Source organism: Chiloscyllium plagiosum, unplaced genomic scaffold, assembly GCF_037043375.1.
Source record: "Chiloscyllium plagiosum isolate Xiang-an unplaced genomic scaffold, Cpla_swu_hap1 HiC_scaffold_14, whole genome shotgun sequence".
Taxonomy (NCBI): domain Eukaryota; kingdom Metazoa; phylum Chordata; class Chondrichthyes; order Orectolobiformes; family Hemiscylliidae; genus Chiloscyllium; species Chiloscyllium plagiosum.
Genome location: NW_028270152.1, coordinates 68,429,836 through 68,454,386, shown reverse-complemented (window position 1 = coordinate 68,454,386; position 24,551 = coordinate 68,429,836). Strand labels below are relative to the sequence as shown.

Genomic DNA, 24,551 nt, shown 5'->3' with positions numbered 1-24,551 from the left:
ACACTCACTCTACCCCCCTCCCCAAGACACACGCACTTTCACTCTACCTCCCTCCCCAACACACACACTCACTCTACCCTCCTCCCCAACACACACGCACACTCTCACTCTACCCTCCTCCCCAACACACACGCACACTCTCACTCTACCCCCCTCCCCAACACACACGCACTTTCACTCTACCTCCCTCCCCAACACACACACTCACTCTACCCTCCTCCCCAACACACACGCACACTCTCACTCTACCCTCCTCCCCAACACACACGCACATTCTCACTCTAACCCCCTCCCCAACACACACACTCACTCTAACCCCCTCCCCAACACACACGCACACTCTAACCCCCTCCCCAACACACACACTCACTCTAACCCCCTCCCCAACACACACACTCACTCTAACCCCCTCCCCAACACACACACTCACTCTAACCCCCTCCCCAACACACACACTCACTCTAACCCCCTCCCCAACACACACACTCACTCTAACCCCCTCCCCAACACACACACTCACTCTAACCCCCTCCCCAACACACACACTCACTCTCACCCCCTCCCCAACACACACACTCACTCTCACCCCCTCCCCAACACACACACTCACTCTAACCCCCTCCCCAACACACACACTCACTCTAACCCCCTCCCCAACACACACACTCACTCTAACCCCCTCCCCAACACACACACTCACTCTAACCCCCTCCCCAACACACACACTCACTCTAACCCCCTCCCCAACACACACACTCACTCTAACCCCCTCCCCAACACACACACTCACTCTAACCCCCTCCCCAACACACACACTCACTCTAACCCCCTCCCCAACACACACACTCACTCTAACCCCCTCCCCAACACACACACTCACTCTAACCCCCTCCCCAACACACACACTCACTCTAACCCCCTCCCCAACACACACACTCACTCTAACCCCCTCCCCAACACACACACTCACTCTAACCCCCTCCCCAACACACACACTCACTCTAACCCCCTCCCCAACACACACACTCACTCTAACCCCCTCCCCAACACACACACTCACTCTAACCCCCTCCCCAACACACACACTCACTCTAACCCCCTCCCCAACACACACACTCACTCTAACCCCCTCCCCAACACACACACTCACTCTAACCCCCTCCCCAACACACACACTCACTCTAACCCCCTCCCCAACACACACACTCACTCTAACCCCCTCCCCAACACACACACTCACTCTAACCCCCTCCCCAATACACACACTCACTCTAACCCCCTCCCCAACACACACACTCACTCTAACCCCCTCCCCAACACACACACACTAACCCCCTCCGCAACACACACACACTAACCCCCTCCCCAACACACACACACTAACCCCCTCCCCAACACACACACACTCACTCTAACCCCCTCCCCAATACACACACACACTCTCACTGTAACCCCCTCCCCAACACACACACACTCACTCTACCCCCTTCCCCAATACACACACACACTCTCACTCTACCCCCCTCCCCAACACACACTCACTCTACCCCCGTCCCCAACACACACACTCTCACTCTAACCCCCTCCCCAACACACACATACACTCTCACTCTAACCCCCAACACACACACACTCTCTCACTCTACCCCCCTCCCCAACACACACACACACTCTCTCACACACTCTCACTCTACCCCCTCCCCAAAACACGCGCACACACACTCACACGACACACACACACACACTCTCACTCTAACCCCCAACACACACACTCTCTCACTCTACCCCCCTCCCCAAAACACGCGCACACACACTCTCACTCTAACCCCCTCCCCAACACACACGCACACTCCCACTCTAACCCCCTCCCCAACACACACGCACACTCCCACTCTAACCCCCTCCCCAACACACACGCGCACTCTCACTTTAACCCCCTCCCCAACACACACGCACACTCTCACTCTAACCCCCTCCCCAACACACACGCACACTCTCACTCTAACCCCCTCCCCAACACACACGCACACTCTCACACACTCTCACTCTATCCCCTCCCCAAAACACGCGCACACACACTCACACGACACACACACACACACTCTCACTCTAACCCCCAACACACACACTCTCTCACTCTACCCCCCCTCCCCAAAACACGCGCACACACACTCACACGACACACACACTCCCACTCTAACCCCCTCCCCAACACACACGCGCACTCTCACTCTAACCCCCTCCCCAACACACACGCGCACTCTCACTCTAACCCCCTCCCCAACACACACGCGCACTCTCACTCTAACCCCCTCCCCAACACACACGCACACTCTCACACTAACCCCCTCCCCAACACACACGCACACTCTCACTCTAACCCCCTCCCCAACACACACGCACACTCTCACTCTAACCCCCTCCCCAACACACACGCACACTCTCACTCTAACCCCCTCCCCAACACACACGCACACTCTCACTCTAACCCCCTCCCCAACACACACGCACACTCTCACTCTAACCCCCTCCCCAACACACACGCACACTCTCACTCTAACCCCCTCCCCAACACACACGCACACTCTCACTCTAGCCCCCTCCCCAACACACACGCACACTCTCACTCTAACCCCCTCCCCAACACACACGCACACTCTCACTCTAACCCCCTCCCCAACACACACGCACACTCTCACTCTAACCCCCTCCCCAACACACACGCACACTCTAACCCCCTCCCCAACACACACATTCACTCTAACCCCCTCCCCAACACACACACTCACTCTAACCCCCTCCCCAACACACACATTCACTCTAACCCCCTCCCCAACACACACACTCACTCTAACCCCCTCCCCAACACACACACTCACTCTAACCCCCTCCCCAACACACACACTCACTCTAACCCCCTCCCCAAGACACACACTCACTCTAACCCCCTCCCCAACACACACACTCACTCTAACCCCCTCCCCAACACACACACTCACTCTAACCCCCTCCCCAAGACACACACTCACTCTAACCCCCTCCCCAACACACACACTCACTCTAACCCCCTCCCCAACACACACACTCACTCTAACCCCCTCCCCAACACACACACTCACTCTAACCCCCTCCCCAACACACACACTCACTCTAACCCCCTCCCCAACACACACACTCACTCTAACCCCCTCCCCAACACACACACTCACTCTAACCCCCTCCCCAACACACACACTCACTCTAACCCCCTCCCCAACACACACACTCACTCTAACCCCCTCCCCAACACACACACACACTCTAACCCCCTCCCCAACACACACACTCACTCTAACCCCCTCCCCAACACACACACTCACTCTAACCCCCTCCCCAACACACACACTCACTCTAACCCCCTCCCCAACACACACACACTCTCTAACCCCCTCCCCAACACACACACACACTCTCACTGTAACCCCCTCCCCAACACACACATATTCTCTCACTCTACCCCCTTCCCCAATACACACACACACTCTCGCTCTACCCCCCTCCCCAACACACACACACACTCACTCTACCCCCGTCCCCAACACACACACACTCTCACTCTAACCCCCTCCCAAACACACACACACTCACTCTAACCCCCAACACACACACATACACTCTCACTCTAACCCCCAACACACACACACTCTCTCACTCTACCCCCTCCCCAAAACACGCACACACACACTCTCACTCTAACCCCCTCCCCAACACACACACACACTCCCACTCTAACCCCCAACACACACACACACACTCTCACTGTACCCCCCTCCCCAACACACACACACTCTATCACTCTACCCCCGTCCCCAACACACACACACACACTCACTCTACCCCCGTCCCCAACACACACACACACACTCTCTCTCTCACACACGCACATACATACACACACACTCACACACATCTATGGGGTGAATTTGTATTTGCAGATACATTCTATTTTGTTCAAAAGGCACACAATCTGTTAGCAGTCAATGCAGGCAGTCAATCCATGTAACATTTTATAAATTCCTATTTTGGAAATAGAACCAGTCTGGCTCAAGATTGGGACACAGACAGACTCTAACCTCGCACCTTTAAGGCATTGTCTGAGCGGAGATGCCATCTTTTGTTATAAAACCTTAAGTTATCGCGGGAATGTGATTTAAAAGTAGTTCCTGGATTTACATATTAATGAATCTAAACCTGCAACCCGTTCTAAAGATGAAAGACTTAACAACAATCTAGGTTTGTTCAAAATATCGCATCAGTTGTACGACAATGTGATCTTTTGCTATAAATTCTGTGTCTTATGATCCTGTTCCACAGCTACCTGATGAAGGAGCAGCGCTCCGAAAGCTAGTACTTCCAATTAAACCTGTTGGACTATAACCTGGTGTTGTGTGATTTTTAACTTAATCTAACCCTAGTAAGGGAACACCTCAAAAGATACTTTAAACATACAATATGGGATGGAATTAATACCATTTTGACGGATGTCCTCATAATGCACTGGTCCAATGGGTCTGTTCAGTGCCTCCTCTTCCTCTCTTTCCCACTGCTGCCGCTGAAGCTCCCTTCTCATGTCTTCAGAAAGCAACGTTTTCTTTTCCACTTCCTGTCTGTGAACAGTTCAAGCCATCGCTGAGACCCATGTTAACCCCAACAGTTACAGTGTGACAGGACAGTGCTCACAACCCAACAAGCAGGAGCGGTAGAGCTTCAGTTTGGTTTTGTTATTCATTACCAAGTTACAATTGATGGTGACGCCAATCTAGACACAGTGATAGGATGGAAAAAGTGAGGACGGCAGATGCTGCAGATCAGAGTTGAAAGTGTGGTGCTGGAAAAGCAGAGCAGCTCAGGCAGCATCAGAGGAGCAGGAGAATCAACATTTCAGGCATAAGCTCTTCATCAGGAATGAGGCTCGTGGGCCTGGGGGCTGAGAGATAACAGGGGCGGGGGGGAAAGTAGCTGGGAATGGGATAGGGTAGATGAAGGTGGGGGTGAAGGTGATAGGTCAGAGTGGAGGGTGGAGCGGATAGATGGGAAAGACGACGGACAGGTCAAGAGGGCGGTGCCAAGTTGGAGGCCTGGGACTGGGATAAGGTGGGGGGAGGGGAACTGAGGAAACTGGTGAAATCCACATTAATCCCATGTGGTTGCAGGGTCCCAAGGTAGAACATGAGGGTTTCTTCCTCTAGGTGTCAGGTGGTTAGGGTTTGGTGGTGGAGGCGGCCCAGGACCGACATGTTCTTCGTGGAGTAGGAGGGGGAGTTGAACTGTTCAGCCACGGAGCAGTGGGTTGGTGGGTGCGGGTGTCCCAGAGATGTTCTCTGAAACGATCCGCAAGTTGGCGTCCTGTCTCCCCGATGTCAAGGAGACTACATCAGATACAGCGGGTACACTAGATGACTTTGGTACAGGTAAATTTCTGTTGGATGTGGAAGGATCCTTTGGGGCCTTGGACGGAGGTGAGGGGGGAGGTGTGGGTACAGGTTTTGCACTTCTTGCAGTGGCAGGGGAAGGTGTCGGGAGGGGAGTGTGGGCTGGTGGGGGGCATAGACCTGACGTGGGAGTGGCAGAGGGAATGACCTCTCTGGAACACTGATAGGGGTGGGAAGAGAAATATATCTCTGGCAGTGGGGTCAGTTGTAGATGGCAGAAGTGACGGAGGATGGTGTGATGTATACAGAGGGTGGGGGGGGTAGAAGGTGAGGACTGAGGGTTCTGTCCTTGTTGCGACTGGATGGGCGAGGCTCAAGGAAGGAGGTGCAGGAAGTGGAGGAGATGCGCTGGAGGGCATCGTCGACCATGTGGGAGAGGAAATTGTGATCTTTGAAGGAGGAGGCCATCTGGAATCTTCTATGCTGGAACCAGTCCTCCTGGGAACAGATGTGGTGGAGGTGGAGGATTTGGGAATAAGGGATGACGTTTTTACAGGAGGCAGGGTGGGACGAGGTGTAGTCCAGGTAGCTGTGGGAGTTGGTGGGGTTTGTAGCAAATGTCCGTGTTTATTCGGTCACCAGAAATGGAGACGGAGAGGTCCGGGACGGGGAGGGAGGTGTCCGAGATGGGCCAGGTGAATTTAAGGCCGAGGTGAAAGTTGTGAGTGAAGTTGATGAAGTGTTCAACCTCCGTCGTGGGAGCATGAGGTAATGCCGATACAGTCATCGATGTAGCTGAGGAAAAGGTGCTGGCGTAGTTGCGGAAGATGGACTGTTCCACATACCCGACGAAGAGGCAGGCATAGCTGGGGCCCATGTGGGTGCCATGGATACCCTTTGGTTTGGAGGAAGTGGGAGGATTGGAAGATGTCGTCAAGGGTAATGACCAGTTCAGCCAGGCGGATGAGGGTGTTGGTGGATGGGTAGTGTGTTTGGGATGGCGTGAGTGGAAGAAACGGAGAGCTTGGAGGCCTTCGGCATGGTGGATCGATGCATACAGCGACTGGATGTCCATGGTGAAGATAAGGTACAGGGGACCGGAGAAACTAAAGTCTTGGAGGAGGTGAAGGGCGTGGGTGGTGTTCCTGGAATAAGGGGGACAGGACGGTGTCAAGGTACGCAGAGATGAGTTCAGTGGGACAGAAGCAGGTTGAGATAATGGGTCGGCAGGATAGGTCGGTTTGGAAGAATTCATGTCAAGGCTGATAGAGGAACTAGAGCCTTCAATAATGTAGCATTCCATCAATACTGTAACAAACTGGACATGGCTGAGGCACTGTAGGGGATGTTTTGTTGTACAGTTAGGAATAGTTGGTATATATAATAATGGATACTTAAAATAGATAAGTGTTCTAATTATCCAATACCAATGTCCGTCATAGCGATACAAATATTTGCTCAAATAAAATTATAAACATTCACATAGATTCTGATTATGTTCCTACAAGGTGCAGGTACCTTTCCTATTCAATTTCTCAAAGTGCCCATTGCTACCTCCGTTCCTGTAGTTCATTCTCTGTAAAGGCACATTATTCATTACTACAAAAGCAAAATACTGCAGTGCTGGGAAAAAGCATCTTGGTTTTAATTTCATAGTTACCTTGCTCCTCTGAGATCCTTGTCCATAGCAAGCAGTCCTGACAAATCTTTCTTCATGCATCTTCTGGATCGGCCTAAGGAATCTACGTAGTCAACCCTAGAGACGAAGGTTGAAGAAACACACAGAAAAGTCCAGCCCTCAATTCCAACTTCAATGTGACCATCCCTTACAGAGATAACAGCTAGTACAGATCTGAAAATATGTCACAACATGGATACTTTTAAGCTCCATTTCGGAATGGCAGGCAGTGACCAGTGGGGGTACTGCAGGGATCAGTGCTGGGACTGCAGCTTTTTACAATATATATTAATGATATAGAAGATGGTATTAATAGTAACATTAGCAAATTTGCTGATAATACAAAGCTGGGTGGCAGGGTGAAATGTGAGGAGGATGTTAGGAGATTACAGGGTGACCTGGACAGGCTGGGTGAGTGGATGGATGCATGGCAGATGCAGTTTAATGTGGATAAATGTGTGGTTATCCACTTTGGTGGCAAGAACAGAAAGGCAGATTACTACCTAAAGGGAATCAATTTAGGTAAAGGGGCAGTACAAAGAGATCTGGGTGTTCTTGTACACCACTCAATGAAGGTAAGCATGCAGGTACAGCAGGTAGTGAAGAAAGCTAATAGCATGCTGGCCTTCATAACAAGAGGGATTGAGTATAGAAGCAAAGAGGTTCTTCTGCAACTTTACAGGGCCCTGGTGAGACCGCACCTGGAATATTGTGTGCAGTTCTGGTCTCCAAATTTGAGGAAAGACATACTGGCTATTGAGGGAGTGCAGCGTAGATTCACGAGGTCAATTCCCGGAATGGCGGGACTATCTTATGTTGAAAGATTGGAGCGACTGGTCTTGTATACCCTTGAGTTTAGAAGGCTGAGAGGGGATCTGATTGAGACGTATAAGGTTACTAAAGGATTGGACACTCTGGAGGCAGGAAACATGTTTCCGTTGATGGGTGAGTCCCGAACCAGAGGGCATAGCTTATAAATACGGGGTAGGCCATTTAGGACAGAGATGAGGAGAAACTTCTTCACCCAGAGAGTGGTGGGTGTGTGGAATGCTCTGCCCCAGAGGGCAGTGGAGGCCCAGTCACTGGAGTTAAGAAAGAGTTGGATAGAGCTCTCAAGGATAGTGGAATCAAGGGTTATGGAGATAAGACAGGAACAGGATACTGATTGTGGATGATCAGCCATGATCATAACGAATGGTGGTGCAGGCTCGAAAGGCAGAATGGCCTGCTCCTGTACCTATTGTCTAAACACCAAATTGGAAACATGCCGAATTGCAGAGCTGTAGAACTCCTGAACTTCTAGAATAAGTGAGAATATATTTTAAGGCTTTGCTTAAAAATTAATATAAATGATAAAAGCAAGTTTTTTTTAACTAGATGCTGTCTGAACCCTAAAATTTAAAGAGAGTCTTGGAGTTCCCTCCTGAAAATAGTTACATGTACAATGGAACATTACAATAGGTATTGTTAGCCCTCTAGTACGTCACTTGAGTGACCACTGTTAATGAGTAAATCCTAACAGGGTGTCAGGCTGTTGAGGAATTCCTATAGCCATTTTCCTGTGAGCTCTCTGCTCAATGACATTTTCAGTATAGGAATGTTATAAACTCAACAAATGAGAACAATATAAACATTCAGAAATGCGGCTGACTAAAGACTATTATTGCATTTCTATAAAATTAACAGCGCCAGTAATTCACACTGTTTCTTGCAGTACGAATCATAAATTCTGGGATACTACAGATTTCTCCAGTATGTACGAGATACTCACCATTCCTCATCAGGGTTCTGTGGTGCTGGAATTTCCGACTCAGGCACTGAGTCCTCATCTTGCTCACACTCCACCGTCTTCTTTGCTGCTTCACCCTCACGTAGAGCCTGTAACTCTTTCTGCTTGTCGAAAATCTTCTGTGTGAAATCGACCAAGTACATACTTTCTGTTTCTTCATCTGGCTTAGGATAGTGGAGCGCCCATTTTGTAATGCAGAATAGGAGATACAAGGGCAGAGACATTTTTTTTTTTAAAAAAATCTGACAACTTCAATTTTTTTCTTCAAAACAGGCTTCACTATAGGAACAATCAGCGCTGGCCGAAAAAAAAGCCCAGATACATTTTGTTTTATGTTTTCTGTTCAAATGGCAGTTTCTTAAAAAGGATTTCCAATTCAGCATGGGTTCAACCCTCCTTGAAGTTCTGTTCAGAGTGGATGCCTTCAGCCAGTTCGGTCAATCAGTTAGATTATGACTCTGTTAAACAGCTTCTGGGTTCAGCCCCTGGCAGCCTCACCCCGCAAATGAATAAAAGAGAAACTAATTAGAAGTTTGATGATGGTGATCAATCATGGAAACACAGAAAATATAGAAATGTACTGAACACTGAAGTAACGTAAAGCACACTGAGGCAACAGATCTCATACTGTAGGAATGATTGAATTATTCAAATTAGGTGCTCAGCAATAGGGCCTCCAGCAGGGGGCAACATGGTGGCTCAGTGGTTAGCACCGCTGCCTCACTGTGCCAGGGGCCTGGGGTTCAATTCCACCCTCAGGCATCTATGTGTAGTTTGCACATACTCCCCATGTCTGTGTGGAGTTTTGTCTGGGCGGTCTGATTTCCTCCAAACTCCAAAAATTGGGTCTGGGTCTTTGGAGGATCAGTGTGGAATCACTGGCCTACTTGTGTACTGTTCCAGACTATGATTTACTTCTATCACTGGTATCTCCCCTTAAAACCCTTGTCAAAGAAAAATCTATCAAAAGCAAAACACTGAAGATGTAGAAATCTGGAATAAAGTCCAAAATGCTAAAAATACTCAGCAGGTCAAAGCTGTGTATAGAGAAAGAGAGTTAACGTTTCAAATAAATGCAAAAAGAGTTTTGAAATATTAAACTGATCTAACCTCAACAACCTTTTTGGAGCTAGAGTGTTAATAATGTATTCATTGTATGCAGGTAGTAGGAACTCACTGCTCCTATAGACAGACACATTCAGGGGGTTCTGTGGCAATATTGTCCCTACCTCTGGGCCAGAAGGTCTGGTTATTAGACCCCCTCAACCTCCTCAGATGCGATGGCCACGGAGGTATGGTATAATATGTCAAAACAAGTCGATTTTAAAAAAAAACAAACAGTATAAAACACCGGTTGTCGGATTAGGAGGTGCATCGAAGTAAGACATAATCCTCTAAATAAAAATATAAGTATGTGAAGAATGACTCAACTCGATCCTTCTCCAACTGCTTTCTGAACTACTGATAGACAGCTCGAGATTTCCACCATTCTTTGTGTGAAGAGGTTATCCCAGTTTCCCTCTGAAATGGTCTAACTCTAATTTTAAAGCCTCGTTCAATAGTTCTGGCCTTCCCCAACCCAGGAATGGGTTTCTTTCTATTTAACCTATCAATTGTTACATGTCACTAACCCACCGTTCGAGGCCAGGCTTCAGCTACCTCCAAGAACTGTAATTCCCTTTCTAAACCTTTCCATCTTTTCTATCCCTTTCTTTTGTAAATGTCTTGCTGTCAAAGTCTATTTGATAATCTCCTGTGAAAATTTAGTATTTGAAAGGTGGGACGTAAATGCAAGTTAATGACAGCCACCATAAGCTGACATGGTGGCTATGGTGGCTCAGTGGTTAGCACTGCTGTCTCTCAGCGCCAGGGACCCAGGTTCGATTCCAGCCCTGGGTAACTGACTGTGTGGAGTTTGCACATTCTCCGTGTGTCTGCGATTCCTCCGGGTGTTCCGGTTTCCTCCCACAGTCTAAACATGTGCAGATCAGGTGAATTGGCCATGCTAAATCGCCCATAGTGTCACAGGAATGTGTAGGTTAGGTACATTGATCAGTAGTAAATGTAGGTTAATAGGGTAGGGGAATGAGTTTGGGTGAGTTACTCTTTGGAGGGTCGGTGTGCACTTGTTGGGCTAAATGGCCTGTTTCCACACTGTAGGGATGATGTTCTCTCCATGTCTGTGTCAGTTTCTGCTGGATGCTCTAGTTTCCTCCCACAGTCCAAAGATGTGCAGGTTAGGTGGATTGGCCATGCTAAATTGCCCCATAGTGTCCAGATGGATTAGCCTTAGGAAATCTGGGATTACAGGGTTAGGGTGGGATCCTCTTTGGAGGGTTGGTGCAGATTTGATGGGCCAAATGGCTCATTGGAACAAAGTTTTTCCCTTAAGAAAGGCAGGATGAGACAGCCTTGCTTACTAACTGGTGGTCTGGAATGTCACTCGGAGACAGCTGGAACAGGTCATCAAAGTGAAGCCCAAAGAGCTGGCAGAGAGAGAACTACATAATATGAAAACAAGAAAACCAGTGGAAGAAATGAACATGCCTAACTCAGATGCACAATAAAGTCATGCCCTGTTTCAAACATCACCACCTGATGAGAAAGGCTAGCCCAGTGAGAACAGAAGTACACAACCAGACTACCAATGGTCTGACATTAAATACCATTAAATCACATAATAAATGAGATTAAGCACTGACGGTTTGTTTTTAACTAAAATGTTTCCTGTGAAATTGTACTCATTTAAATGAGGGATGACACTGGTGATTCGAACCTTCAGACTCCTCCTGTCAAAATCAAAGTGTCCCAGATGAGATTTAAACCTTAGATTGAGACATCCCAGAAACAGGTGCCTTTGTTTATTCAGAGTGGAAACGGAACAAAACTTGGAAACCACAAATTACCTGGTAAGTCTCCTTTTGTCATCTGTTCATAAAGTTTTGCTTTTTCCTCTAGCCTCTGCCTAAAGAAAGCAGAAATTAATTTCGCCTATAATAGCTAACACATGGCATTTTCTTACGCAGTAGAAACACTGTTATCAAACCCCATCACCACCCCTAATCCTAACAAACCCCGCTCTTTTGAAAGGAAATCCCTTACTTGAAGCGCATTAATTCAGTCGCTTCAGCACAAAATCCAGACTGACAGACCTTGTGCAGTAATGAAACCATGCTACTCTGATGGAGGCGTTATTTTTTAAATGAGATCTTAGACCAAGAGTCCAGGGGAATATAGAAGATTCCTTGGCACTATTTCAGTGGCAGCAGAGGAGCTCTCTAGCATCATACAACCAATATCATCAAAAACATAGATCATATGGTCAGCATCATATAACTGTGGGATCTTACGGTGTGAAAATTGATTGCTATATTCCTTATGTTAGAACAGTTATTACAATTCATAAGAAATATTTAAGGGGCCAATAGTGCTTTGGAATGTCAAGATTGTGAAAATATGTGATGTGAGTGCAAGTCGTTCTTACAATTGGTTCATTATAATTGAGATACTCAAGTGAACAGCAGCGCTGTTGTAGAGTGGAGGACACCACTAAGGTTTAAAGAATGAGAAAAACACACAGTAGTCTTAGCAAGAGTAAACTGCTGATGGCAAAAGCTTAAAAAGCACTGAAGTGTAAGAAAGATAAGGATTTTCAATTTTAAAGGGCTTGCAAAAGTAGAAAATGAAAAGACTGAGATTGCTGCAAATGTAGAAATGAAAAGATGGAAATGGTGTGAGGAAACTGTTGACAAGATGAGAAGAATGATCAGAGGAGCTCAAGAAAGAACAATTAGCCACTTACATTTATACAACAGTCCTACCGTGCACAATGACATTTCAGAGTGCTTTATAATAAAGGAGAGAAAAAGGCTGCAAAGAGAGGTAAAGGAGCTGTAAGTGCCCATGATACTATTGTCTGCAAAGCCCATCTGGTTCACTAATGTCCTTTATGGAAAGAAACTGCCATCCTTACACGATCGGTTGACCCTTAACTGCTCTCTGAGCAATTAGGAATGGGCAATAAATGCTGACCAAGTTAGAGATGCCCACACCTCATAAACTACTTTTTAAAACATTAAAGTAATCATAGGGTTTGGCTATCAGGTCATATGGTAACAAGCAGTACCTATATAACAGAGTAGTTTTCAAATATTGGATTTTGTAGAGATATATCTGCAACACATAGGAAGGGAGAAGTTGAGATTCTGAAGGGAGATTACAGAGAGTTAGGCAGGAAATTAAAAGGGAGGTCCTCGAGAGTGGTAATATCTGGATTACTCCCAGTGCTACGAGCTAATGAGGGCAGGAATAGGAGGATAGAGCAGATGAATGCATGGCTGAGGAGCTGGTGAATGGGAGAAGGATTCACATTTTTGGATCATTGGAATTTCTTTTGGGGTAGAAGTGACCTGTACAAGAAGGACGGATTGCACCTAAATTGGAAGGGGACTAATATACTGGCAGGGAAATTTGCTAGAACTGCTCGCAAGGATTTAAACTAGTAAGGTGGGGGATGGGACCCAGGGAGATAGTGAGGAAAGAGATCAATCTGAGACTGGTAGAGTTGAGAACAGAACTGAGTCAAACAGTCAGGGCAGGCAAGGACAAGGTAAGACTAATAAATTAAACTGCATTTATTTCAATGCAAGGGGCCTAACAGGGAAGGCAGATGAACTCAGGACATGGTTAGGAACATGGGACTGGGATATCATAGCAATTACAGAAGCATGGCTCAGGGATGGGCAGGACTGGCAGCTTAATGTTCCAGGATACAAATGCTACAGGAAGGATAGAAAGGGAGGCAAGAGAGGAGGGGGAGTGGCATTTTTGATAAGGGATAGCATTATAGCTGTGCTGAAAGAGGATATTCCCGGAAATACATCCAGGGAAGTTATTTGGGTGGAACTGAGAAATAAGAAAGGGATGATCACCTTATTGGGATTGTATTATAGACCCCCCAATAGTCAGAGAGAAATTGAGAAACAAACTTGTGAGGAGATCTCAGCTATCTGTAAGAATAATAGGGTGGTTATGGTAGGGGATTTTAACTTTCCAAACATCGACTGGGACTGCCATAGTGTTAAAGGTTTAGATGGAGAGGAATTTGTTAAGTGTGTACAAGACAATTTTCTGATTCAGTATGTGGATGTATCTACTAGAGAAGGTGCAAAACTTGACCAACTCTTGGGAAATAAGGCAGGGCAGATGACTGAGGTGTCAGCGGGGGAGCACTTTGGGGCCAGCGACCATAATTACGTTAGATTTAAAATAATGATGGAAAAGGATAGACCAAATCTAAAAGTTGAAGTTCTAAATTGGAGAAAGGCCAATTTTGACAGTATTAGGCAAGAGCTTTCGAAACCTGATTGGGGGCAGATGTTCGCAGGTAAAGGGACAGCTGGAAAATGGGAAGCCTTCAGAAATGAGATAACAAGAATCCAGAAAAAGTATATTCCTGTTAGGGGGAAAGGAAAGGCTGGTTGGTATAGGGAATGCTGGATGATTAAAGAAATTGAAGGTTTGATTAAGAAAAAGGAGGAAGCATATGAAGGATTCTGGGTAATCCAAGATGGACGATGGAAAAGATTTCTAGCTGCAAGAGCTGCTCCTTTTTTTTTGAGGTATTTTAGGTGTTGGAGGTGATTTCCTCGAATTCCAGGAGCAGCAATTACTGTTTTATATGCTGTTGCATTGTTCTGCAACTTTGGAAAAAGGTATAGACAGGATAGACTGAGTGAATCCTTAGAAGAGTATAAAGGCAGTAGGAGTATACTTAAGGAGAAAATCAGGAGGGCAAAAAGGGGACATGAGATAGCTTTGGCAAATAGAGTTAAGGAGAATCTGAAGAGTTTTTACAAATACACTAAGGACAAAAGGGTAACTAGGGAGAGAATAGGGACCCTGAATGATCAGCAAGGCGGCCTTTGTGTGGAGTCACAGAAAATGGGGGAGATAATAAATGAATATTTTGCATCAGTATTTACTGGGGAAAAGGATACGGAAGATATAGATTGTAGGGAAATAGATGGTGACATCTTACAAAATGTCCATATTAGAGAGGAGGAAGTGCTGGATGTCTCGAAACGGGTAAAGATGGATAAATCCCCAGGACCTGATCAGGTGTACCCGAGAACTCTGTGGGAAGCTAGAGAAGTGATTGCTGGGCCTCTTGCTGAGATATTTGTACCATCGATAGTCACAGGTGAGGTGTCGGAAAACTGGAGGTTGGCTAATGTAGTGCCACTACTTAAGAAAGGTGGTAAGGGCAAGCCAGGGAACTATAGACCAGTGAGCCTGATGTAGATGGTGGGTAAGTTGTTGGAGGGAATCCTGAGGGACAGGATGTACATGTATTTGGAAAGGCAACAACTGATTAGGAATAGTCAACATGGTTTTGTGCGTGGGAAATCATGTCTCACAAACTTGATTGAATTTTTTGAAGAAGTAACAAAGAGGATTGATGAAGGCAGAGCAGTAGATGTGATCTATATGGACTTCAGTAAGGCATTCAACAAGGTTCCCCATGGGAGACTGATTAGCAAGGTTAGATCTCATGGAATACAGGGAGAACTGCCATTTGGATACAGAACTGGCTCAAAGGTAAAAGACAGAGAGTGGTGGTGGAGGGTTCTTTTTCAGACTGTGACCAGTGGAGTACTACAAGGATCGGTGCTGGGTCCTCTACTTTTTGTCATTTACATAAATGATTTGGATGAGAGCATAAAAATTACAGTTAGTAAGTTTGCAGATGACACCAAAATTGGAGGTGTAATGGACAGCAAAGAGGGTTACCTCGGGTTACAGCAGGATCTTGACCAGATGGGCCAATGGGCTGAGAAGTGGCAGATGGAGTTTAATTCAGATAAATGCGAGGTGCTGCATTTTGGGAAAGCAAATCTTAGCAGGACTTATACACTTAATGGTAAGGTCCTAGGGGGCGTTGCTGAACAAAGAGACCTTGGAATGCAGGATCATAGCTCCTTGAAAGTGGAGTCGCAGGATAGGATAGTGAAGGCGGTGTTTGGTATGCTTTCCTTTATTGGTCAGAGTATTGAGTACAGGAGTTGGGAGGTCATGTTGCGGCTGTACAGGACATTGCTTAGGCCACTGTTGGAATATTCCGTGCAATTCTGGTCTTCTTCCTATCGGTAAAATGTAGTGAAACTTGAAAGGGTTCAGAAAAGATTTACAAGGATGCTGCCAGGGTTGGAGGGTTTGAGCTGTAGGGAGAGGCTGAACAGGCTGGGGCTGTTTTCCCTGGAGCATCGGAGGCTGAGGGGTGACCTCATAGAGGTTTACAAAATCATGGGGGGCATGGATAGGATAAATAGACAAAGTCTTTTCCCTGGGGTCAGGGAGTCCAGAACTAGAGGGCATAGGTTTAGGGTGAGAGGGGAAAGATATAAAAGAGACATAAGGGGCAACTTTTTCCACACAGAGGGTGGTACGGGTATGGAATGAGCTGCCAGAGGAAGTGGTGGAGGCTAGTAGAATTGCAACATTTAAGAGCCATCTGGATGGGTATATGAATAGGAAGGGTTTGGAGGGATGGGCCGGGTGCTGGCAGGTGGGACTAGATTGGGTTGAACCGAAGGGTTTGTTTCCATGCTGTACATCTCTATGACTCCAAGTCAGCAAATTGAAATCCCATTTTATTAAGTTACTGATCCCTTTAAGATGGGATACACAGGCCCCAAATTTGAATATATCCTTAGCCAAGTGTTGAATTCTCCCATTCAGCAGAGTCACCCTCCCACTTCCCTAGCTTTGTGCAGTTTCCAAAAAAGGAAGGAAATTTACAAGCACAAACATGTTCATGATCACAAGATAAAATAGCACCAATTCCCAACCACCTCCCCTTTCAATATCATTGCATTCCAGTAGGTGACTGGAATATAATTCACCCCTCATAGGAACAGCAGTAGGCCATTCAGCCCCTTGAGCCTGTTTCAACATTCAACGAGATCATAGCTAATCTGTGGCCTAACTTCATATAACTCTACCTTTGACCCATATCCCTTAATACCTTTGCTTTGACAAATATTTATCCATCTCAGATTTAAAATTAACAACCGATCGAGCACCCACTGCTGTTTCTAGAAGAGAGTTCCATACACCTACCATCCTTTTTGTGTGTCGAAGTGCTTCCTCACATCTCTTATGAATGGTCTAGCCCTAATTCTTAGACTTTGCTGGCTAGTTCCAGAATCCCCAACCAGTCGAAATAGTTTATGTTGATCTACCCAGTCTTTTTCTGCTAATATCTTGAAAACTTCGATCAGATCACCCCTTAACCTTCTAAATCTAGAGAAAACAGGATAAATACGCATAGTTTCTCCTCATAATTTAGCTCAGATATCATGTAAACATATATTGTACTCACTCAAAGGCCATTATATCCTTCCTAAGATGTGGTACCCAGATCTGCTTGCAGTACTCCAAATGGGGACGAACCAGGATTTTGCATAACTGCACCATCCCTGCATTCCAGTCCTCTTAGATACACTAGTCAGTATTCCATTAGCTTTCTTGATTATTTTCTGCACTTGTTGTGGCATTTAAAGATCTGTACACCTGAATGTCCAAGTTTCTCCGAACATCTACTGTATTTAACTCCAGGAGAAAGTGAGGTCTGCAGATGCTGGAGATCAGAGCTGAAAATGTGTTGCTGGAAAAGCGCAGCAGGTCAGGCAGCATCCAGGGAACAGGAGAATCGACGTTTCGGGCATAAGCCCTTCTTCAGGAATCCATCTCTAGAAGAGAGATCAGGCTTATGCCCGAAACGTCGATTCTCCTGTTCCCTGGATTCCTGAAGAAGGGCTTATGCCCGAAACGTCGATTCTCCTGTTCCCTGGATGCTGCCTGACCTGCTGCGCTTTTCCAGCAACACATTTTCAGCTCTGTATTTAACTCCACACCATCTAGAAAGTTCCCTGATCTCTCCTTTTTCGGTTCCAAATGGATAACCTCACACTTGCTTACATTGAATTCTATCTGCCACAATTCTGCTCATTCACACAGTCTATCAAATTCCCTTTGCAATTTTATGCTATCAAACACACTGTTTACAACGTCACCTAGCTTAGTGTCATCAAAAAAAATTGGGATATATGACTTTATATGCAGTTATCCAATAATCCAATCATGAATAAATAATGCGAGTAATTGAGGCCCTAACATAGATCCTTGTGGATCACCACTGGTCACATCTTGCCAATTTAATAACCTACTCAATATCCCTACTTTCTGTCACCAGTCACTCGACCAACTTCCCAGCCATATCAGTAATTTGTGCTCAATTCTGTGGGCTTCTACTTTACTTAACAGTCTCTGATGTGGGGCTTTATCAAATGCCTTCTGGAAATCCATATAAACAACATCCATAGACATTTCCCAGTCCACTACTTTAGTCACCTCTTCAAAAAACTTCAATAAGATTTGACGGCAAGACCTACCAGACATGGATCTATACTGGCTCTCTTTGATTAGTTGAAAATTTGTGAGGTGTTCAGTTACCACATCCTTTATTATAGACTTCTGTAGTTTCCCCAGCACAGCCAACAATGTTTATCCAAAGATATTAGGTTGTCAATTGAAATCTCACTAAGCAGTTAATAACAATGTACCATTCTAGGATATTGACTCACATTGAATATAAATTTCAGATCAAACTCTTACTTTGATTTATCGAGAGTCTGCTGTTCCTCAATGCTTTCTTCTATGTCCTTCTCAGCCCGACTTAAAACCCCTGCATTTTGCTTGGTCCAGATAGTCGGCTTCTGTTAAAATTTACAGATCATCAGTTTAAGATTTCCCTGCATCTCCACGAATACTGCAGGTGTTGTCAAGTAATGTCCAATAAGGCAATCTCAGTTTCAGAAAAAATGTACAAAGCAGTGATTTATTTTTTAAGAAATGCTTGGTTGGTCATCAAGGTGTGGCACGTGAGGGAGACTGAACGCTTTCCAATACTGTCACAGTTCGCCACTATCAAACACACCACCGATTATGTGTCTCAGCCCCAACCTCAAATGATTTAGGTATGGACAATGTTTATCTAGAAATAACTTACAAGCTGAAATTGAAAGATGAATATTCTCATACATACAGCGAAAGGGCAAGACAAACACACACTTGGGAGAAAGAAAGACTCTCCTCATCTGTTTGGTGAGAGTGAAGGCACAGTCAGAGAAAAACAACTAAAACAAAACCTAGCTCACTAAGAACTTCAATGTGCACCGGTCTGCCATTTCTCAAGAGCAATTAAAGTTAGTGTGAAGCCCACCAATCAAGAACGATATTTCGCAGTGTCATCACAAGGCTGCTTTAGAACACTGACATAAATACTCAAAGAAAAAGGAAAATTAAACTTAAGTTAATGGACATTGATGTGACAATATTGCATCCTGTGAGATGCTTTCACCTCACCGACTATGTCTCTCCAAATTGAACTGAAAAGACAAAATGACTGTCAGATGCTTTCCGTCACTCACTGAGCACAACATTCATACAGACATTAATAAAAACATGATTGTCACTTGGCAAATTCCATGACCTCTACGAGCCTGATGAGAAACAGTAGTAATGACGGTTACAACACTCCTACCTTGTTCACTGGTTTTGCTTTAAATGGAGCCCCTGCTTCTTTCAAAAGTTTATCCTGTTTGAATTCCTCCTGTTTCCGGTAAAGTTCTGCCTTCAGATCCACCAGCTGAAACACAGAATTTTTCCTTTTCAATAACAATACAGGGTTGTTGGAACAATTTGTAAATTAAAAATCCCAAAAATTGCATATCACGTGGATACAGAAATATTGTGTCCTGCCATGAAAGACAGCAGACCTAATATGCTGATGGAGAAAGTGAGGACTGCAGATGCTGGAGACCAGAGTTGAAAAATGTGGTGCTGGAAAAACACAGCAGGCCAGGCAACATCCGAGGAGCAGGAGAATCGACGTTTCGGGCATAAGCCCTTCTTCAGGAATCCTGCCTGAAGAAGGGCTTATGCCTGAAACGTCGATTCTCCTGCTCCTCGGATGTTGCCTGGCCTAATATGCTGATGGCATACAATATAAACGGACAACAAAGGAATCACTTTTAAAGATGAAATGGAACACTGGTTTATTAAACGCAAACATTGTAGTTGCTATGAGAAAATAATTTACTCTCTATCCAGAGCTCTATGTGATAGTAATGAATACACTAACTTTCCCTCCATTGTTCGAAGAATTGCAAAACATGGTCAGGTCAAAATTAAGAATTGACAGTGTTATGGACCAGGCTACATCCCCCTCAAAACATTTCAAGAAGGTAGCCCAGACCCTAACTTTGCAAGTTGTTTTAAACAGGTGTAGAGTGGATAATCCAAATCAGCTGGACAAACCACTTAGTTTTAAACAAAACAGAATTTATTGACAAGATTACTGAATGAAACACTAACAACAGAAAACAGAATACCGAATAACTTAATCTCTCCGAAAACCCAACCAATCACCCCAACTTAATGATACTGTTCCAAATACTTGCGACAATCCTCATAAACACCTTTTGGCACAAAAATGTAAAACCAAACACAAGTTCTTACAGATGGGAGTCAGAGAGAGAGAGAGAGAGAGAGAGAGTACCAGCCTGGACCTGCTTCTGGGTCGAGTAGCTTTTTCCACATTACTGCTAAACACCAAACCAAATCCGGAGTAAAACTGAGCTGAGAGAACCGGCCACTCCCCTTTCAATATACAAGGGATTTTTTTAAACTTGAAAGCCTTCTGTCTGACCAAGTATTGGCCCTAAAATCCTTCAACCCCAGACTTTTCGGAGTCTGTGACGTTTACAACCTCCCTGAAAAAAAAAGCCAAGGACAGCAATAACCTTGTTAAAAAGAGGAGCTTTGTCACATCAGACATTGTACCCCTTAAACAGTTCCTTTGGTCAATGTTAGATAGGAGTGGCACCTGGAGCTCTGAATGAAAGCTCTCAAGAAGGTGTCACATCGTTCAGTAATGGTCAAACTGGATGGTCTTACAGGCTCCGGAATTGAATAACTTGCTGTTGTTCATATGGAAATATTCCTGCCTCTGAGAATGCTGTGACTTTAGATCCTACACCAGGAATGTAGTATATATTCCAGGCTAATGCTTAGGTGTAATACTCAGGGACAGCTACAATGCCCCAGAGATACTTTCATTTTGATGACAGGTTACACATCAGCCTGTTCAGGTAATGTAAAAGAACCAATGACACTCTTCATTAAAATGCTGGGAATCTGCCTCCTGACCGGGCCAACAATCCTCCCTCAAATGTTTACAGCCTTGCTGTTTGGGGGGTCTTCCTCTGTATGAATAGGATGCTTTCAAGCCAACAGCAACAAAGACTATATTTCAAAGACAATTCTCTGGTTTTGAAGAGTTTTATGAATTCCTGAGAACTTTGCTTGTATTAACAAAGTTTTGCTCAGGGCTGACTTAAGCGCAATAAATATTTTCTAAATACAGATTATTTATTTGTTTGCACTATTTGTCTCTCACATCTGACAAGATTGAAACTAATAGGGTAGTAATTTCCTCTTTGAAATCCAGTGGCTCAGTGGTTAGCACTGCTGCCTCACAGCACCAGGGACCCGGGTTCAATTCCAGTCTCAGGCGACTGTCAGTGTGGAGTTTGCACATTCTCCCAGTGTCTGCGTGGGTTTCCTCCGGGTGCTCCGGTTTCCTCCCACAGTCCAAAGATGAGCAGGTCTGTTGATTTGGCTGTGCTAACATTGCCTGCAGTGTTCACTGATGTGTAGGTTCAGTGCATTAGTCAGGGGTAAATATAGTGTAGGGGGAATGGGTCTGGGTGGGTTACTCTTCAGACTTGTTGACTTGTTGGGCTGAAGGGCCTGTTTCCACATTGTAGGCATTCTATGATTCCATGATAAATGAAACTGCTAAATGTGACTGCTAACCTGCCCCTGTGCACTGCCTTCGAAATGGTCTTTACTGAGTTTTCATCATGCTCCTGTTTAAAAGGGCTAGCAGCTTACTCTTAGTTGTCCACAACTGTTGTTTATGGGTGCTTGCATTATACAGTACAAATTGGCTACTGTATTTCCCACAACCAGTCACAACATTCATTAACCGTAAAGTACTTTGAGATCATGAAAGGTGCTATATAAATGTAAATTAGGAAGCAGCTACAAAACAAAAGGCATTCACATGAATCAAGAGTCCGAGGTAGTTGTGGAGGAGTATTTTTGTGATTGGAACCACAAAACAATGCATTTGAGGGGGAAAAAAAGATGGCCTGCAGAAAAAAATGTTTTGGAATGTGGGAAGGCAAATTTTATTAAAATAAGACAGGATCTAGCCAATGTAGACTGGGAGCAAGTGCTTGTGGGTATATCTACAGCAGCAGAGTGGGGACATTCAAACTAGGTTTGGTGAGAGTCCAGCCTGACATGTTCCCTTTAGGATGAAATGTAGGAGCAACAAGCCCAGAAAACCCTGGATGTCTAGGAATATTCAGGACCCGATAACAAGGACAAAAAAGAGAAGCTTTTAACACTTGCAAAGGCAGCAAATCAACAAAGGTCCCAGCGGAGAATAGAAAGTGCAGAGAAGAATTTAAGAAAGCAATTAGGAGAGCAAAGTGGGGACACGAAAGAAACACTAGCAGGTCTAGATTAGGAAGAATCCCAAGATATCCTGCAAGCATATTAAGGGAAACAGGATAACCAGGGAAAGAGCCAGCTCCATTAGGGATCAATGGGGCAATCTGTGTGTGGAGCCACAGGACAGTGGCAGCGTATTGAACGAGTATGTCACACCTGACTTCACTCTGGAGACAGAGATGTAGGTACAGAATTCTCAAAGTGGAACCGAGGGGTTTCTGAGGCCCTGTTTTTATTTTTAAGACAACTCAACTCTTCAAAGCCACAGTTAACGAGCCTGACAGAATTTTTTCCGTTATCTGGTTGAAGAATAGACAAGGGCAATTAGTAAATGTCACATGATTATTTTCAAAGGGCCTTTGATAAGGTACCTCATGATAGACTCATGACAAAGATGAGGGTGAAATTAGGTAATGTGTAGCTAAATAGATAACAGCCTGCCTAAAAATAAAATGTCAAATTTTCTGTCTTGACATGTTTCATAACACCGTTGAACATATGAAAATCAGGAGACAGTGGGCGGGGAGGTAATGTCACTGAACAAGCATTTTAATGGCAAAATCAAATGTTCTGGAGATGTAGGTTCAAATTCCACCACAGTTGCTACTGGAATTTAAGTTCAGCCAATAAACCTGGAATATTAAACAAATCTTAGTGATGGAGACCGTGACCGTGGGGGTGACACGGTGGCTCAATGGTTAACAATGCTGCCTCACAGCGCCAGAGAACCGGGTTTGATTCCAGCCTTGGTGACTGTGTGTGTGTGTGGAGTTTGCATATTCTCCCAGCGTCTGCGTGGGTTTCCTCCCACAATCCAAAGATGTGCAGATTAGGAGGACTGACCATGCTGAATTGCCCATAGTGTTCAGGGATGTGCCGGTTAGGTGCATTAGTCAGAGGAAATGTAGAGTAATAGGATAAGGGAATGGGTCTGGGTGGGACACTCTTCGGAGTGTGGACTTGTGGGACCAAATGGCCCGTTTCTGCACTGCTGGTATTCTATGTCAGTGTCAATGGGACACGTTTCGCTGATTGTGCAGAAACCCATCTAGTTCAATAATGGCCATTTAGAGAAGAAAATCTGCCATTCTTACCACCTTGTCTGGCCTTTATATGATAGCAGACCCACAGCAATGTGGCTGACTCTGAAGTGCCCTCCCAAATGGTTTAGCAAGCCATTCAGTAAGGGTAATTGAGGATCGACAATGAATGCAGAGTTTGCCAGTAAGCCCATATCCTATGAGAAAATAAAGGCAACATTCCAGAACCTTTCCCATCAGTGACAGTAAGCTGACTGAACTAAGCTCTCCAGTTATGTTCAATCTTGCTTTTACTCATTTTGCTTTACTGCTCAATGGTGGTTTGAGGAAACCTCGCAACTTGCAACCTGAAATTTAAACCAACAAGTTGGTCAGTTCTCTGTTCTGGACTGTTATTCTATTTAATTCAGATCGTCACAATTGTGCTCTCACTGACAAGTGTAACACTGAAGGCCTGGAAGATGTTTGCCAAATGTGACAATTTGAGAATTATGGAAAGTAGTGCGATACAATTGAAAATGACAGCTGCCCACTGCTGGAGGAGTTCTCATTATAATGGTATTTATGGACCAAGGAAATGACGTCAAAAATCAAACCACAAATGCATTTTATCCATCTTAGAAAAACTGCTTTTATGTTTTTTCAAACTAGACAGCTATCAACAATTAAGGGTTGTAGTGCCCCAGTTAATAATCTTGCTCAGAGAAATCAATGTTAGTTGGTGTAAAAAAGGCCAATACAAAGGTATTCTCTTTACAAAGAATAACATGTGCATTTTACTAGTTGCAACCACCTCACAGAAGTATTATTTGATGGTAGGTAAAACCACTCTATTAGCACTTTGTTATAGTGCACAAGTCGAAACTTGTGTGCACCCGTTGAAACAATGACCAGCTATAACCTATTCAACTGTCAGAGGCATCACAGCTAAGCCTAAGCTTGTACAGTCACACACACAGACTTTCCAGTTCACTGGATAACAATCA

At 45.1% G+C, this 24,551-nt stretch overlaps 1 protein-coding gene across 1 annotated transcript in view; it reads right to left on the bottom strand.

Moving 5' to 3' along the window:
* ccdc174 (coiled-coil domain containing 174) overlaps positions 1-24,551 on the bottom strand; it is a 46,084-nt gene that overhangs the window by 11,816 nt on the left and 9,717 nt on the right. The window contains exons 2-7 of the mRNA XM_043708529.2: positions 19,485-19,589; positions 18,557-18,657; positions 11,785-11,843; positions 8,861-9,038; positions 7,072-7,167; positions 4,510-4,646 (exon numbers count right to left, since the gene is read on the bottom strand). Of these exons, the coding sequence (XP_043564464.2) occupies positions 4,510-4,646; positions 7,072-7,167; positions 8,861-9,038; positions 11,785-11,843; positions 18,557-18,657; positions 19,485-19,589 (676 nt within the window). The remainder of the gene's footprint in view (positions 1-4,509; positions 4,647-7,071; positions 7,168-8,860; positions 9,039-11,784; positions 11,844-18,556; positions 18,658-19,484; positions 19,590-24,551) is intronic.